Raw genomic sequence first — 18867 nt, forward strand, 5'->3', positions numbered from 1 at the left:
TGAAAAAGGATCACATCTATCTTACAGAATGTGACTAATTGGAGGATTTGCGATTCCTGAGCTACTTTGCAAAGGACACTCCCTTTCCACATAACAGGACATGAAACGCTTCACCAAGTTATATTTCCTATGCATCTAAATTGAAAGGAACCCTTTGCAACCGTGGAACGGTTTCCTGCAACACAACAAAAACGCGAGGTCTTTAAAAACGAATTTAGAAACCGAGATACTGCTTGCATGACAGTGAAAAGGAGCAAGGTCTGCAACACCAGCACGCACAAACCAGCAGCCTGCTGTAGTATGATTTGCATGCTGCAGCCCAGTAGGCTTCATTAAAAAAAAAAAAGAAATCAATAAATCTCTGCAAAAACGCACAAAGCTTAACCAAAAAGAGTTTCAATGGATACGGTACAATAACCAGCATGCAATACGTAAACAGTACCAGCAAACTTGACAAGGAAAAGAAAAAAGCCCTGCGCCGCTGCTTGGCAATGCTACACCATGAATCGTTCATGCAAGAGATGCAGCTGTACCTTTCTGAAGAGGACGACTTCTCAGAGTTAACTGACATCAGCAGCTCAATCTTCTGCTTGATTTCTGGAAAAATCAGAAAATATTCACAACCGAGACCGCCTGCCCTCGCTTTCCAAAGTCTTATTAACCAAACGATTTTATTTCCCTAAGCCCTTTTGTTCGGAAGGAGGCCGCAGGAGCCACGGTGCCTGTGCTAGGGCCGGCCCAGCCGCGCTCTGAGGGGACGAGGCGGGAGGCGGCGGGCCGGGCGGCCCGCGCACATGACTGGGCACGGCGGCGGGCGAAACCATTCCGCGGGCGGGGGGGGCGCCTCTCCTCAGCCGGAGCCCACACGGTTACCGGGCGAGTCTTACCGCAACCGCCGCCAGCGGGTGCGCGGAGGTGAGTTTCTGAGGGAAAAAAAAGGAAAAAAGGATTTACGGCAGGCATTATCTTCCCGGTTAGTTATCTAAGCCGTGTTGGACACCCTCGGAAACCTTCAGATCAAAAGCCCTGAAAAATATGGCTCTTCGAATCATTTTTGTCACAAAGGATGAAGTATTAAATCACTAGTTTCATACATGGGCTAGAAATTAGGCATGGAAAACGCTACACATACCTGGATTTTATTTTTTAGTGCCCTGCCTCTAATTTCCTCCAAATATACTTTGACAAGTAATATTTATTTTTCCTCTTTTTTAAAATATATATTAGTTACCAATCTAGCACTTGTAACAACTAAGTGGAAACACCCACCAGCCTAACCTGGGCTGATACCTCGTTAGTAACGTCATAAAACAAACCGCCTGGCAGCGCACCCCAGCACGGACACTCGGACAACCGGTTACTGAGGGGGAGCTGCACCCTTGTGCTGCCTGCCACTTGTCCCGCAAGATCCTGTCAGAGCAGAACAGAGAGGCTGCCGGAAAATGAATTCAACAGGAGCTCTGGAGTCAAGGTGTTTGTGACCCAAAAACCCCAAAGAATAATGTCACGGATGTGAGTATCATTTTAAGATCCTATCCTCGCCAGAGACCGTAGTGCCACCTATGGAAATACCGGTAAGACCTGTGCAACATTAAGACTATATCCACTTGTTTACAACCAAAGGAAACTTCAACTGTTTGGGATTAACCATTCCACGATGGGAGAGCTTCAGCCTGACTTTTTTTTTCTTTCTTTACACATATTTCAGATACAAAGCCTCAGAAATTTCTGAAAACAGAAGAAAGAAGAGAAACTAGATTTTTTTTTTCTTATCTAAGTTAAAAGATTGTTATTACTACTTGAATTACTCTCGTGCTCTGGTGGAAGGGTTGCAAGTTAGCAGCGATCGTCACCTGGTTAAGCGTATGCCACTTGTTCTTCCCAAAACATACAGACCGGAGAAGCCTCCAAGAAGAATTTCAGTTCTCGCATCCAAAGTAGATACTTCTCAGAGCTTTCAAGACATGTCTTTGAAACATCTGTATGTCCACAATTGGCTCCGCTACGTGACTGCAAGGGTCATACAAAACTTCCTTTACCATTGCCCATCCCAGGCAGCAGTTGCTTCTCTGGTCACAGCTACCAGGAGACTTCTCTGCCCACCCAGACTCACATCCCAACACAGGCAGAAGTTCAACTCCCACAGGAATGTTCAGGCTGGCAGCTGGGAAATCTCCCAGGTTCTGGGCAGCTCCAGAGCTGTAGCATGCTGGAGAATAAGCTTGCTGATCTAGTCTCTTGGACCTCATTACCGAAAGTCCACAGCAGTTCTCATTTAGGCCACATGCATCTTTCCTTCTGTGCCTCAGTTCTCCAGCTAACAAGAGGGGATGACAGCATCAATTAAACTCCCCGGGGTACTGGGGTTTTTTCAGTTAAAAAACAACCCAACAACCTATGACGAAACACCAGTGAACACCCCCTGCAAACACCAAATTATCTGATTTTATACTCAGTGCAGTCTCAAAAATGGCTATTAAGTAAGACTTAGAAAAATAGCTATTAGGTATGACTCAGAACTGCACAGTGGCTAAGAACTGAAAACACGGAATATCCACCTGAAAGACCCACTCACGTTACAGTAAAAAAGTTTCTGACATGTCATTAAGAACTATGCTGTCCTGCGTAAAGGCTCCACAAACAGCTTTAATATCTCTTCATTTTCAGCTATCAATCACACTGTTATTTTAAAACAGATTTTTAGTGCAACATGCCACATTGGTATTGATCATACAAACTATGCAATGCACTTGATATATTGTTACTTATTTTAAAGGTTGTTTTAAACAAGTGGAGGAAGGCTAACCCTGTAATATTAGGGTTATCATAACACAGTATTTTCCAACACATTTATGTTTAAACTGTATGAAGGCAGTGCAAAAGATCAAATAGACCAAAGAACAGTGGCATGGTGTGATCAAAAAACATCTACTGCAGGACTCAACCAGGTATTGAGAAAACTGCAAAAATATTTATCTGAAAGAAACTGCCTTTAAGAAAATGCAGAAAAAAATTACTTTGACAAGTCTCTGGATATAGACTACTTCATATTACACAGGTTAAAAGAAAGTATATGTACTTTTTTTCCTTAAGGTCCAGCACACCTGCAAATCCTTATGGATTCTCTCTTCATACTCTGACCCAGAATGGTTCAACAAGAACAGGATGCTTTGTTACACATTGTGATAACACATTTGTGTTATCAGTAATAAAAGCTAAAAGCTACACCACAGAAATTTTTGTGGGATGGAGGAGACTAAAGGTTTGGACAGCTTTGTGGAGAAAGCTTATCTCTTTGTACTCTACTTTTTTTCCCAACTCTTCTGTAGGAAGGAATGTTAGAAGGCAGGTCTCTCCATTGCTTACCCTCACTTTTGGACAGAGATAGAATTGACAATTTGGAGGTGCAAACTAATGTTCATTTCCTCTACCACAGATCCTTGATGCTGATTAAATGTGTTCCTCAGTCTCATAATCCAACAATTTTTTTAATTCCTTCTGAAGATGTTTAACCCTATTAAAATCTAAAATGGATGATATAAACAGATATTAACAAGGAAGGATTTTATGGCAAAACAAAGTCCACAGAACTTGGAATAAAGTGATCAACTGATCCATTCCATAAACAAGCCTCCAGACAGGCTTTTCAATGGATGCCTAGAGATTATTAGACTTATACTTTATAGCTAACATCACACTACAAGATGTTAAAAATAAAATCCAAGATATAAGTTACTTCACTGCAAACTTGAAGTCCCTGGATGCTCTGCGATGCACAAAGACATTTCTCTCTGATGGTATTCCAGCACATAATTTAGTTTCACTTTTATTCAGTGGCAACAAAGATTTATTTAAGATAGTGATAAGAAGAATTTAAATAAAATGAGACTTCACAGAAAAAAAACAATATTCTAGCACGATTAATGAGTGTTCCATTCTGTAAGTTGATAAAACTTCCATCACAAGGTTTTGGGGTTTCTTCTTTCTTTCCGCTCTCTGCTCCTCTCCTGTCAATTTGAAATATTTTCTTATTTGGGATTTACCTATCTTTTGTCTCTGCTATCTGAGATTTTTGCAAGTGGACCCATTTCTTTCATTTTTAAAAGCAAACTGTACCTTTACACATCCATGCTGCGCTCCCAACGTCAGGCTGATACCACCATTATCACTTCTGATACAAAACTGATCATGGAAATATCATCACCAAAATAAGACAGATGAGTTTTACACTAAGTGCCATTTAGACCATAAGAGAAAAAGGGCTGCAGAAACAGCAATGTTATCACTTGTTTATTTTGATTATTTAAAAATTACATATCCAGAAATTTGGGCTCATTTACAGAACTTATTAGAACATAAAAATTGCATCCCAAGTCCAAATAAAAAAAGAAAAAACCCTCCAAATGGTGGTTACCCACTCAACCAGCCTTTGCAGCCCAGAAGAATGTGAATTACAGTAATATTTGTTATACTCCAAGTAAAAAAAAAAAAAAGAAGAAAAATTTTACAACCAAGCAGCTCTTCCTGAAGGCCTCTTGGTTCAAGCTCCTCCAACCTGACACAGAAAACTAACACTTCAACTTTTGGTCAACCTCAAATGCTGTGGCACAGAGGTAAATACAGGGCTATTCAGGACCAACACCTGTTACGGATTCAAAGAACAACACCTTTAGTGGCTTTTATGAGTTAATTAGATAACAGTATTGATCAGTGCACAAATGTACAGTGAACCTCTGCTTAGCAAGCAAGCACTTATGTTCTCACTGAAGATTTTTGGACTGTCCTAATTTCAGAGACAATAAAAAGGTGGCACTGTAAGTAGAACCACAACCAGAGGAATAGTTCATAACACTCTGGCTGAAAAAAGATGAAAATGAATGAAAATTAGTGCCTGCAAATCCCAAAGCAGCAACTAATACAACAGATTTCCTGAGCTACAAAATAACAATGAATTCAGGTATGGGCAGCAGTATCATTGTCACCAACTCCTCAGTTGTCCATGCACTTTATCAGCCCACTTTTAGTAATTTTACATTGTGTACAGATCAAGTGGCAGACAATTGGCTCTCATCCAAGGCCTGAGCGAAGCAGATACACTAAGTCTCTAAAGCCATACTATTCAAGCTGCAATTGAATGAAAACAAAAAACAAGATCAGAAAGGCTCTGCATTGCCCAAAATGGCTTCATAATAATCATGATTTTTATTTATTTATTTATTATAAACCAAAGCAAAGCAGAGACTAACCATTTAGAGGAATCTGTGCTCTGATGGACTTTTTTTTTTTTAGCCTAGTTGTTTGCCTCATCTGAGATGTTCGAGTGTAGGTTGTGGGTTAGATCAGAGAAAAAGGCATCAGATAAAGTTAAAATGGGAAGGGATATCCTTTTAGAGAGAGATCATTTGCTCTGCCAAAAAGAGGAGACCAGAAGCTTAGAAAAATTGAGAGGAGAGCCCGACAAAGAGATGCTGGCAGTTTCTAACTCATAGGGGATTTGTAGGAGAACATCATGCCAAAGGCTTCAAGACACCTAAAGTTTCCACAACGAATCTAGAACAAACTACCTCAGAAAGCATAAGGGAAGAAACTCTCCAGACCAGCCAAAGAAGAGAAGCTATTTTATTTCAATAATGTGAAAGAAGAAAAAAAAAAATCTGATATGGGAATTGGGAACCTCTGAGGAATATATACCTAATCAGGAAAAAAGAATAGGGAAGCAGGTCTAGCCTGGAGTTTTGTTTGTTTATACCAATAGGAAAAAAAACCCAAGAGTTCTCCACAACAAAAGAAAAAACCCTCTAGATGGTGCTTAAGCACAGATGGAAAAGTGTGGACAAGGTATACAACACTGCACAAACTGTTCCCTTTGACATATGGGTAGATATCAGAGTCACCACTATTTCAAAATCAACTGACAGAAGTCACTGTTTCACTAAAAACTTAATCATGTCTATTGCAAACAGATTATCTCAATGGTCTAAAACGCATTCATCAGTCAAGATTAAAATATCTTACTGACAGTGCATGTATTAAATTTATCCAGGGCAGAGAACCACTGTTGCAGAACTCAGCTAATACAGCTTTTTTTTTTTCCTTTGGGAGGCAAGAGAAGAAACAAAGTGGCAGATAAACATATTACCATCAAGTTGTTGCGATGTAAACCCCTGCCATACAAAACACCATATATCCCTTTTAAAATAAACATCATAGTAAACAGATGCAAGAAAAATATACTCAATTTTTAATTAATAAGTAGGTCATCCACATGTTTTGTTAATCTAGCCTGATCATAAACTAGCAGGTTCAGTGCTTTTCTTCCATTTTCTGTGCAGCATATATGTTAGGACACAAGCTCAAGATGCTTTTAGCCTTTCTTACACCATATTTTTAAACATTTCCTTCTCCATCAATATCCACCCTAGTCTATTCCCCATTGTCTTTTCCTTCTTTACATCACATTAGTGCTACAGCTGCTTGGATCTTACATTTTGCCTATTAAAACTCTCATCCTGCTGTAAGTTCCGTACTGACCGTACTTCCAGTATTACTGTTAAAATAAATAATCTTGCTTCCCAAATCCTACAAAGACAGACCTGAAAATAATATGCAAAGCATATTAACCAAATGTCCCATTCTAAGTAAATTCTCAGCCTTGAAACCATGAAATGCATTAGGAACTTTAGTATTACTAACTTGATTTTATGTGGACAGATCTATGTTTTGAGCTGTGGATAGTTGTTGTACAAGAGTCATACTAAACAGTAGAAAAGGTGGCAATAAATCAAAATTCTCCTGATGAGGCACTGGGCACAGGACAAAATTACACAGATTTACATGCAACTTGAGAGGTTCACCCCTTGATCTCTTTTAGATGATGTACTTTTAAAATAAGAAATAGTTCTACAAAGTGAACTGCTGGCATGACAGGCTCTGGCACCAGGGGTTTCAAAATGGCACAAACAGAGCAAGCTTAAATTTGATCAACATGTCAATGTTGAATGGGGTAGTATGGAAGCACAAAGAGTATAGTTACCCTAAAATAAATCGTTCTTCCAGATGTTACTACGCCTTTGAAGTGCGAAAAAAATAGTGCTTGTGCCCCAACTTAGTGTTATTTGCTGTTCAGGTGAAGTTTGGTAACCCCTTATTAACAGACAACAAACCTCAGGTGGTGCTTCTCTGTGATGAGACTTCTTCAACAGACTTCTTGTCTTCCAACAACTTTACATAACCAGGAAGAAATAGAGGGATGGCCTGGACAGTTTTCTCCTACTACAACAGAACAAAACTCAGTATAAAGCAGGCATCTTTCCTTTTTGCATCGAGTGCAACTTCTTCAAGAATACTGGAAAGATGAGTTCATGTGGGATTTCAAGATTATGCCAGAGTTGACTTAAAATTTTTAAGAATCCTCAGGAACGTAGAAGGCTGTCAGAAGTGGCAGTGAATGCAATGGTCAATATTGTCATCCAGCAGACCTTGAGAAGCTAATACCAAGTTTGTTCATTTCTTTCTTAATGGTGTAAAGTCAATGCAGTCTACGGTGAATTTTTGATCTGTCTTTTTTTGATCTGCTCTTACAGAGAAGTCTTCTGGTTTGTTATAACAGATAATTTCCTGCTTGCTTTCTGTGAAGGTTTCCAACTTTGCATAAATTTTTCATGTAACAGGAAAGCAATCAAATATTCATGTCATAAAGTTTGTGCACATTCATGGACTTGTATTCCAAGATATCAAGAATGGGCAGGTTGAGAAGAACACAGGGGTTGCCAGGCACCCAAAATAGTCTCTAATGTTGTCTGCTTTCATTAGCAGAAATAGCAGTTCTCATATTAGTTCAATACCAAAAAATAAAATAGTAGCTATATGGACTTCTTCAGGTCTCTTATGCATAACATTCACAAGAATACTGATACACAAGCCAGTGGCTTCCTCACTGAAGAGCAAGTGACAGAAAAACAGCTGTTTGCAATCTCCTGTTGGGGAGATTACATTAATATTTTTAGTATTATTCCTTCTCAGTATCCTAAACAATATTTCTGCTCAGGGCATGAGGAAATTACAATAAAACTTTTAAGGTTATTATGCCATATTTGAAATATTAAAATCACCATTTAAAAAAACTGTTTACTTCAAATTGATAAAGCTAACCCCCCCCTTTCCTAAAAGGGAGTATAAAAGAGTCAGTAGTATCAAAATGCATAGCATTTTAAACATTTATGTAAGAGTCATGTTTTAGCTACTGCTCAGAATGTAGAAGTATGTATAAAAAACAAACACACACACACAAATAGTAGCGACTGGATAAGATACAAAGGGGAGCACAGATCCTTTATTTGTATACACTGCACAAGTCCACACACAAGCACCAACTAAAGCTGGGTCCCGCTCATGCTCAGCTGGGCAGACATAATAGGAATCAATATCTGCCCAGAAGAAAAATAAAAAGATTTATAGAAATCAAGAGAAAAATCTGATGAAAAGAAGTATTTCATTTTCCCTTGCATAAAGAGCAAGATGGATTTACTCAGTATTTACAGGTACATTAAGTGGACTTGATGTTAACAATACCAAGTCCTTTTTTTTTTTTTTTTTTTAAGAAACTACAGGTTGCATCTGATCTTCTCCTAACGATCTCAGATATACAGAAACACTGATTTTTCACATTTCCAATATACTTAAAACTACTGGAATCATCTGCTCAGGTACTTTTAAAGAATATATTCACAGTAATATCACTGTTACCCTTCCAAACTGAGTTTTCCATACCTGAGCTGAGGTTGAAAAATAATACTTTTACAAAACATTCTGAGGAAAACCTGTCTTCCTTCAAAATGGCTGCCACCCCCTGTTAGTACCCAAGAGATGTCTACCCTAATTCTTAAAGACAGACGTCTTTCATCTAGATGACACTGCTAGTTGTTTAGCACTATTACCATTAACACAGGTTCCCATTAACACAGGTGGAGCCCAAAGCCAATCTGAAAGACAGTATATACCTTTAATGGTAGCTGTTGCCTTGGTTTTGCTGAGGAAAATGGAAGACCATTCATTGAGAACTTACTGAACAATGGTATTTTATTGAAGAAAAATAGCAACACCAGTACTATCATTTTCATTATCAAACTTCATTTCACTGAATCTTCACCATAAGGAGGACACTGAAAAGCATGGGATACAGAAAGGGATGAAACATAGTAGGAAGGAAACACGCACTGCAGGAGGTCTCAGGGTGGAAACCAGAAGCTTGAGAACATCCACCATATGGTCAAGTTTGTTTCTGCTTCTCCAAAAGAGAAAAAAGTATACAAAATACACAAATGAATTTGCCTTTTACTTGGTTTAAATATTTCATTTCCAAATATATAAATATACAGCCTAAGTCACATACTTAATACCTCTGAAGAATTTTTAATATGGTCAAATTCCTGAGGTTTTTGTTTATGTTTATATATGGAAATTTTTGAAGGAAGTTTGTAGATAAACTTGAGGATGCATTAGGTATGTAAGAAGAAAATCATTACGAGTATGCTACAATTACTCTAAAAATGGCCCATTACAAACCCAGGGAAACAGAACTGCAGTTAAACGTAACTATGCATTTGAATTTCTTTTAAAGTCACCCATGTAACTTTAACTAAAGCCTTGTTGACATAATCAGGCATTTGATCTTTTGCCAGGCTGTAGTATTCATCAATAAAGTGCTTACTGAAATACAAAGATGACATTAAAAGGAATTCTTCATTCTGGTAGCTCTCCTGGGTCTGGCAGCATTCACTGTACCAGCTGCACGCCCAGCACCGAGTTGTTGCTTTTCCCTCCCTCCTTCCATCTCAGCCCAACAACCACCCCTGTCCAATGTTTGTTTGAAAATCTGCGGTTGTACAAAAAGTCATTCTTCACAGAAAAAAATAGAAAATTTAAACTTCTTCTTGCATAACTACTTGTCAGATTACATACCAGTAAAGCACACCAAAGAAAACATTATTAACCCCAAATATGACTGAGCTCGTTATTTTCTAATTATTTATAGGTCTTTAACTTTATTATTTATATGTATTAACATTATTTATATTATATTGCTTATATTATTTATATTGTATTTACTTTATTATTTATATGTATTTAACCTTTATGATAAAGGTTTTGTTTGGAGGGGACAGGGACAGAGTTGAGAACATTTCTTAGAGTTGCTGGAAAACAGAAAGCTTATTCCTACAAGTTTATCCATTCTGGGGAAAAAAAAAAAAAAAAAAAAGAGTATGTTAAAATATATCCTCCTGTCCTTTTAAAATCAGCTGCCAATTGCTTCCTGCTACTAGGCAAAACACGTCTTCTTATACGAACGGTTGTACATAAGGTAGCTAGACACAGAGTGATTTAGGAAGTTAATACTCCGTTAGTTAATAAATGATTAGCTGTATTTTCCAGACCTTGTCTAGAGCAAGGCAAATGGTTTGCTGAGTGTGCATGGTCAGCTTTTCTGTCAAAGCTGAAAAAAGTTCAACCTCCAGCATAATAATGGAGTGTTAATTTTTTCATACCCTCAAACTAGATCACTTCTAGTATCTTTATTGCCTTAACTCACTAGACAGAATGGATAATTTCCGATTTATAGTCTGAAATATTTCAAATTTTTTCCTTTTACAATCTAGTGTACAATTGTTACTATGTTAGGATTCTTTTGATAATAGCATTTTCTTTCATGTCTACAGTTTGCCTAAATGCCTTAAGTACTATTCAAATTTTCAAATACTATTATTTTTCCACTCATGTATGTGCTTTTTCTTCAAAATTCAAGAAAAAAATCAATTGCTATAATGCTGTAGAATGACAAATTAAATTCCAGTCTTAAGAAAAAACAGGTTTCTATTCATCCAAATTGAGTCAAGCATATGTTACCTTCTAAAGTCTATAGCAATGACTCATAAAATCTTGCACACACTCTGATTCCTACCTCTCCTAGGAGATGAAGCTACATGATTTACCCGAAAGGATTAAACTGGGTCACAGTTATTGAATACATGTTATAACCTTAAACTCCGGGTTAGAATTTCTCCTTAGCCTTACTTTTTATTATCATTCACTGTTCTGAAAAGCTTTATGTTTTTACTTTGTTACAAATTTGACAGTTAGAAATCCTTATAGTAGAAATATTTTTAAACTGAGATATTTTGACAGGATATTCACAGGATGTTTTTCAGTATGTTCCGTCAAAGTTTTTATATTGTGATCACCACCATATCTACATAACTGGCTTTTCCAAATATCCTTGCAAGGTTTTCAGCATTTCTTACCCAGCAGAGATCATCAGACTTTTATACTCCTTGAATTCTCAGCTGTAAAGAGGACATTCTTAGCTCTGTTCCTCTAGAACAAGAGACAGTACTTGTTTCACCTTTCCTGGCCTCATAAAAGGACAAAGAGTTCTAAGAAAAAGCTCCATCAAAAAAGTACATGTCATTCTGAGCACAAAGCAAGCCAAAAACCTCTCCACTTTAGCAGTGAGTTGTGCCCCACTGGGACATGGGTCCACGTGGTGACCATCTTACCTGAAGCATAACTCTTCAGGAACCCTGGGGAGGTTACAGAGTTGCCTCTGTCAAACTTCAGTTAAGATGTTCTTTATGGTTTACGAGGGAGGAGACAAGGGGAAAACAGAGAAACAAAAAAGTGTTTTAACACAAAGAAGGAATGAGAGTGTCTGTGAAAGATGGCAGGAGGAGCATCCTCAGCAGCCATTAAAACTGCCAAAACCAAGATACTGATGTCAGCTGTACTATGCCACACTCGCCAAATAAAATCCAATACTCCTTCTGGTTTTACCTATGGTTCCTTCATTTGGACACTGTACAACTCCTGTGTAAATAAGGCTGTCCATGTCCCCTGTGTAGTCTAGGTTCTGGGAATCACTGGCACCACCAAATGAAATAAAAAGGCTTTGTCTCACAGCAACCTCCCCAATATTAGAGCAAACCTCAAAATTCCATATCTGCCCCAGAGTTAGCTATCCTTCAGCATCCTCTTTGCAGCTTGTTTCTTGTTGAAAAGACAACTGAAGGCCAATACAAACTCTTGAAGGACACTGAAATCCTGTTAGAGCCTGTCAGACCAACATCAATTCCTGCAAGGAAAAGGCTTTGGATCATGGCACCTGCACACAACACCCTTGCTATCTCTGAGGTGAAGCACACTGCTGGCAGAAGAAACTTAACATGAAACCATCACCACTTTCCAGTCATCCAAAATGCACATGCACTAACTGTAATCATACCTGCTTCTCACATGTGGATCTGCCTTCCTGTTACCATAACCATTGCCAATGAAAGCAACAAAAAAAGATACACTGCACAGAACAAAATCATTGTCTATTGTAACGGACAACTAGTAGCAACAATAAAGCTGTAACGATCATACCTGAGCACAAGTATGATTCTCCATTAATATAACATCTTTTTATTATTTTAAAATACGGGTTTAGTTAACTGAATAGATCTACCTATTCTTAAATTACATCTTGATCAAGTTTAAGCTTTTAGAAACAGTATTTTTAGTAAAGCTATAATACAGATAAATTAAATTTGAAAATTATTACTGGAGATAAAATTGTACTGATGACAAATTTTAAACATGCATGCAGTACCCATGAAAGGAGGAACCTTCTAATTATATTACAAGTATGTTTCTCACGTATACCATTTTCTATCTTTAATTGCCAGTGCCCTGGATTTACACGGCCACATGAAAAGACACTGGTTATTTTTCTATTGGGCTTCTCCCTATCTAAGAGTGGACACAGTAGTAACACAGGAAAGTATTTATTTAAACTGATGCAAATGGTAAACACTGTAACACTGACAACTTGACACTCAGCCAAAATCTTCCAGTAAAGGACATTCTTCTATTTACACTTTCTTTTTTGCAAGGAACAGAAATAGCTTTAATTCTTCAGATGCCTGCCTTTTTAAAGTCTGAATGTAATTATAGTATAATACATACATGTACTGAATATCTATCATTGAATACACAGGAGAAGAACATACTATATTCACAAAAATTGAAAGAAAAAAAATGAGGTGCTTCCAGTTAAGGGAGTGTTATGAAAGCCTGCTAGTCCTGAAGGACTTCCATCAGGAGTATTTTTAATTTTATACATAAAACATACAACACACACACACAAATACATGCCAAAATATCCCCTTGCTTTGCTTTTGCTCTGTTCTTTGGAGAAACAGGATGTTGATTTTATTTATTTTTTTTTAAAGCAACATTATACATATGTAACAACAATAAATGATTGGAAAGGAATCTGGAGAAATACCTACAAGCTTTCACTGCAAGATTTGAGAAAAGGAATAAGTAAAAGAAATTTTAAAAACCTTATCAGAAAAAATTCTGGCTGCTAGAGACAAAATATTTCCATAGGAAAGAAGGGAGTTAAAAGTAACCACAATAACAGAGGTATTTATATAAAGCAGAGGTCTGTCCAGACATGAGATCTGATCTTGCAATCAGTAAAGCTATTTACACCTCCACTGCTTTTTTTTTTCCCATTAATGTCTCATGTAAATTATATCATAATCAACTATTGCTGATGCAAAATTCAGAGTGTGCTTTGCTGGTCTGCAAGTCCACCTCTTGAACGTTAAGACTTTCAAGATTTTTTTTTAGCTCTACCTTTTTTCTTTTCACACCCTCTCCCCTTCTCCATCTGACTTCCCCACCACTTATTCAGCAATCACTTGAGAAACCTGGTATTGCCTTGTCTAAAAGCTGGCTACAAATAGTTTCTTCTGCAGTGAAGACACAGTGATGTAGGTGGCGAGTCATCACCATCCACTCTGCAAATGTGTGGTGACATCATTCAGTAGCTAGTCATGCTGTCTTTCATTACCTCCTATCTTCTCCCACATTGTATGAAGCAGATTTTGTTGAGCGATGCCACTAAAAGCGTAGAAGTACATCACAGCCTTCTCCTCCCCTGCAACTCTACCAGCTCCTCTCCTGGTCTCAGCCCTGGTGGCTAGCATCTAATGAGTCAGTGAATGATGTCACTTACACACCCAACCAATTTCTTCTCTTAAACCATAAAGTTAGAACTCCTATGCATTTCAGTCTTTTCCTGTATACAAGAGCAGAGCAAAATACCTTGACTTCACTGTGGCCAAGAAGCATCTATAAATTTAGGTTTTCAACAACATAATCCTAATTTTGGCAGCTGTTAGAGCAACACTTAAACAATATACAATGTTGAACAGATTGCCAACAGTGCCAATTATGTCTTTCATAAAAATAAAACCCTACTGGAAGTAAAATAAACTTTTTTAAAAAAAATAGACCAATGCAGATAGTCATAAAGACATCAAAAGGAAAAAGAAAATGGGAAGAAAAAAAACAGACTGGCAGGTAATACTTTACCTACTACTTCAGGTTTTGCTGAGGGCTCAAGAGAAAGGGTCCATCCTTAGAGCATTTCCCTTTTTATAAACAGAGGGGAAAAAATTGAAAACTGTGTTAAATAAAATAAAAAGCCTCATGAAAGAACACTGAAAGTTATCTAAATTCTCTTCCAGTTTCACTATCCTATTCAACATTCCCTAAAGTATCTAAGTTTACAGTCATAGAAGACACATGCTTGAAAATCAGATCATTCAAGTTTCAACAGGACTGGCGAGTCTAGCCCAGACAAAGCCTACCGATGATCATCCTGGCTCCCTTACAGTGAAGGGATGATCATCCTGGCTCCCTTACACACTTCAAAGATTATTTGTATTTTTAAATGCCACTACTACTTCACCCTACTTATAGGAAACCTAGAACATAAATAGATTTGTATAATCTTTATTTGCTCCTGGTATTTAACACCCATAATGAGACACATTTATATATGCATAGAAAGGAAAGAAAAAATGAATAAGCAACAGAAGAAGAGCCAATCTTACAAGTCGATTCTAAACAATGTCATTTTGTTAAGTCGTAAGAATCACCAATTTACCTTCAAATGTTAATTAAGAACTAGATGAAGGAAAAGAGAAAGAGTACAGAGACTGTTTGGAGACACAGGGAGCAAAATAAAATCAGCAGAAATCACTGAGAGCAGAGAAAAATCAAGCAGCAGAAAAATAAAGCAAAAATTCTGGGAGAAGGGAATAATGTTGAGAGGAAGAAAAGGTATGTTGCCAAGGCGAAAATAGATAGCTGAAGACAGTAGACAAAGAAGGATTAGAAAGCTCAGGGGAGTGTAGGAAGAAAAGCAAACTAGAAAAAGACGAGGACTAAATCTTGCAAGGGAAAACGTTGAATGTAGCAAACGTGCTCAACTTCAGTGAGCCGATGTGTGGTTGTTCAGGAGAAGGAAGGCAGGAGCACTTTGAATACTTTAAGGAAGATCAATGTGTGCTCTTCTGTGCACTGTCTATGCGATACACCAGAATACATACTGGAAAATAACACGTCTTTCCTTTCCTCCCCAAAACAGGGACATGACAGTAAGCAGGTTACTACTTTCCCCACCCCTGCTCCTTCTACTCCAACAAGCAACTAAGCAATGACAAGAGCAGCTGAGGAAGTGGCAAGTCCGCGAGTTTTACCCAGCAGCTTACATTTAAAACCATGTTTTGGAGGATCCTATATATTGGAAAATATGATATATTGAGTACAATTTACACCTATTGTAAGAGAGTCCAAAGTATATTTAAATAACCTGTAGCATCTGCTTTTTTACGTTAGAAATTCAGCTTTTACCCATAAAAAACTTGTGAATAAGGCAGTAGAATGACATCATGGACACGAAAAGTAAAATGTGCATTTAAAAATAGGATCTTCCCAGACTTTTGTTTATTTTTGCTGTTATTTTTCATGCTTGTTTTACTAGAAGACTGGGGAGAAGAGCTTGCTTTTTTTATTTTTAAAAAATATGCAACACCCCCAATTGCTATGTTAAAATTGGAAAAACTCCCAATCAACATGAGTCATCAAACCAGTCCTCCAACAAGAATAAAAAGACAGCAAGACTTAACATTGCCCTGGTTTATTTTCACTTAGAAATATCAATAGGAAAAGTGACTGAAAGTGATAAAATATTCAGACTTGCTTTATCCCCCAAGGATAATTATTACAATTATTTTGTTCCTTTGTTAATCTGCTTGAGAAAGCACATAAGGTGACTAGATAAAGAAAAGGCCAGATCCAGAAGTAGTACATAAGAAAGTGTAAATTAAATTATTTTACATTACACTTGGCTGTGTTCAAATGTCCTCTTAAAAATCTAGCTGGAACAGTTTCAAAGGCACCAAACACAGCATTTGCAGTGTATAAATCCCTAGTGTACTACGGAGATCATTGAGAACATCAGCATTATTTTTTAAGAGAGAAGAAATTGCCTTCCTACAGTAACTTGTTCCACTGACTGAAGAGGCACGATGACAATTTTTAACCACTAGCTTTTAGACAGCTTAAATGAATTCTACCTGCTAGTGTCTACCTCTAAGTTATCACAGGCTCCTTTTGCCTTAGACAAACGGGAAGCTCAGGACAGAGTTCATCTCATCAGTTGGTTAATCTAATCCCAAACAAGATGAATCACCCCAAGTGCCAGTGCCTCTCCACTGATAATAAAGAAGTCTAGGTAACCAGATCAGATGCCTATGCTGCAGACATCCATATGAGGTCAGGTGAATCCCACCCTTATTGTATGGATTCAGGTAGCTGTGTCAATGGATATAACCTTCACCTATTTAGTTACCAATTCCTGCTGTGATTTAACGTAGGATTAAAATATCATTTAATATCACCCTTCTTTGTGTATTAATTACACCGACTCACTTTCCTTCCATAAGGTATAAACAGGGAAGGAAGGCTATGGCTTTGATGATTTTTTTGTTTGTGTTACAGTGGAGTCACTCAGATGTTCAAATATGTTTTTTAAACTGCTATTATTGATTGCAATCCACATATGATAGAGGTTCGGAACAGGTACTAATTAGCACATAAATCCCCCTATATAGAGGCAAGCCATCAATCATATTAACATTTATTCTTCCTTGAAGAAGAAAAGAGCATGGATACAACAAAGTTTGAAGACAGGAAAGGCACAACAAATCACGGAGAGTAGCAGTGGAGAAAAAGTGAAGCACTTATAAAAATAAAAATTATAAAAAAAAAAAATTGAAAGAAGAGTGTACAGGCATCTTGGCTGAGAAAAATAATTTTTAAAAAACTAGATAAGGAAAAACAAACAGAAATTTCTGCTGCATTTCCTTCATTCATTCTCATTCTTATATTCATATTTGTGTAAAGTAACACAGAGGCTAAAAAATTTTTTAAAAAGTATTATGGCATGATAAACAATGAAGTACACAACAGCACAGGGAAATTTAAGTAGCGATGTAACTCCACTCAGGCTGCTAAAGTTACATGGGATAAGTCTGAGCACATATATTTGTGGATTAAGAGATACAACCAGGACTATAAGAACATTTTCAGCCCTATATTGCTCCAAATCTCTATACATATGAAACTTCTGGTTATTGAACCAAACTCTTAAAACCTGGAATAGATAGATACAGTAAGAGCCACTGCAGAATCAGTATTTTTATTTACTGCCCTAGAGAATTTAAAATTTCAGTGGGGATAAATATTATTGTTATTGTCATCAGCACACAAAAGAGCTATCAATGTAGCTACTATATTGTTCCCAGAGTGCGAGTGCTCCAGAGCAGCTATGGCCAGGGTCTGTGTTCTGCAGCCAGGGCCAGGCTCTGAAAGAATCCAGATATTGCCACAATTATAGCAACAGTTATTGACCCTTTTCAACTCAGTTGTGTATTTTATATTCTTTTTTTAAACTTCAAAGCTAATATCACATTATGAGTTAACATATGACCATGTGAATTAATGTCAGAAGACAAGACGCAGCAGGTTCTAGAAACAGAATCCTCAAATTGCTACTCATTGGAAAGACTTAAGTATCTTATAGTAGAGCACATTTTAGAAAACAGCAACTGAAAAGTGACTGAACAGAACAGTTAAACAATAGAAGACTTAGTCCTGTAACCATTCATTGAACTAAGGTTTTAACTTATCAAGTCTACTAGGAAGTGGCTGAATGATAGAATAAAAATGAATCTTCCACAATCCAAGCAACAGGCAAACAAGAAACAGGCCAATGAAAGATAGCACCTTTTGCTGTGTAGCAAAATCTATCCCAGAGTCCTGACATACAGTGTCTTTCAGTTCCAACTTATCACTTATAAATGTTTATACTGAAATAAATTATGCAGTCAAAATTCAAGCCAAAAACATGATCATTAAAGTGAAAATATTACCTAAATTGTAGCTAGCTTTTATTATTAAACCATGTCACAAAGTATACATGATTTTATTCTGCCAATTAACCTACAGTGTCAGAACACCTAAATATCTTTAAGGAAGCTAACCAGAGGCCGTCTGGTGATTGCACCAGGGAGGGTAGGCTCATGTCTTGCATACTGCCATGCGTACAGTTTGGTACCAAAGCGAGCTTCAATACCTCTACATTACACTCCTGACAACAATATATGCATACTGAGTGTCCAAGCAAGTATAGTGGTATGAGATACTGTTAATCAGATTTTTTAAAATAAATAAATAAAATACAACCATACTCTAACTACTTTCTGTGCATTTCTGGCACAGCACCCACAAAACACAGTCAACTGGAGGATGATTTGTTTCCCTCTACTTCACTTTTTTTCTTTTTACTTCTCCTCTGAGATGGGGACATCAGTGTTTTGCAAAACAGCCTGAAATAGCAGAGGGTTCACACAGGCGTGGGATTCTTAGTCATTACAAGGTTATAAAATACCAAAGAGCATAACTATTAGGTAT

General features: G+C 37.3%; 1 protein-coding gene across 5 annotated transcripts in view; it reads right to left on the reverse strand.

Annotated features, from left to right (window-relative positions):
• Positions 1 to 18867, reverse strand: part of SRPK2 (SRSF protein kinase 2) — a 157099-nt gene that overhangs the window by 102853 nt on the left and 35379 nt on the right. The window contains exon 2 of one of the 5 annotated variants that reach the window (XM_075491680.1): positions 534 to 597. The exons of 3 other annotated variants lie outside the window; for them this stretch is intronic. In XM_075491680.1, the coding sequence (XP_075347795.1) occupies positions 534 to 571 (38 nt within the window). In that variant the 5' untranslated portion in view covers positions 572 to 597. Of the gene's footprint in view, positions 1 to 533; positions 762 to 18867 lie in introns of those variants that run through there. One more of the 5 variants, XM_075491673.1, reaches the window with a different exon arrangement.

The sequence above is a fragment of the Mycteria americana genome, chromosome 1 (assembly GCF_035582795.1).
Source record: "Mycteria americana isolate JAX WOST 10 ecotype Jacksonville Zoo and Gardens chromosome 1, USCA_MyAme_1.0, whole genome shotgun sequence".
NCBI classification, from domain to species: Eukaryota; Metazoa; Chordata; class Aves; order Ciconiiformes; family Ciconiidae; genus Mycteria; species Mycteria americana.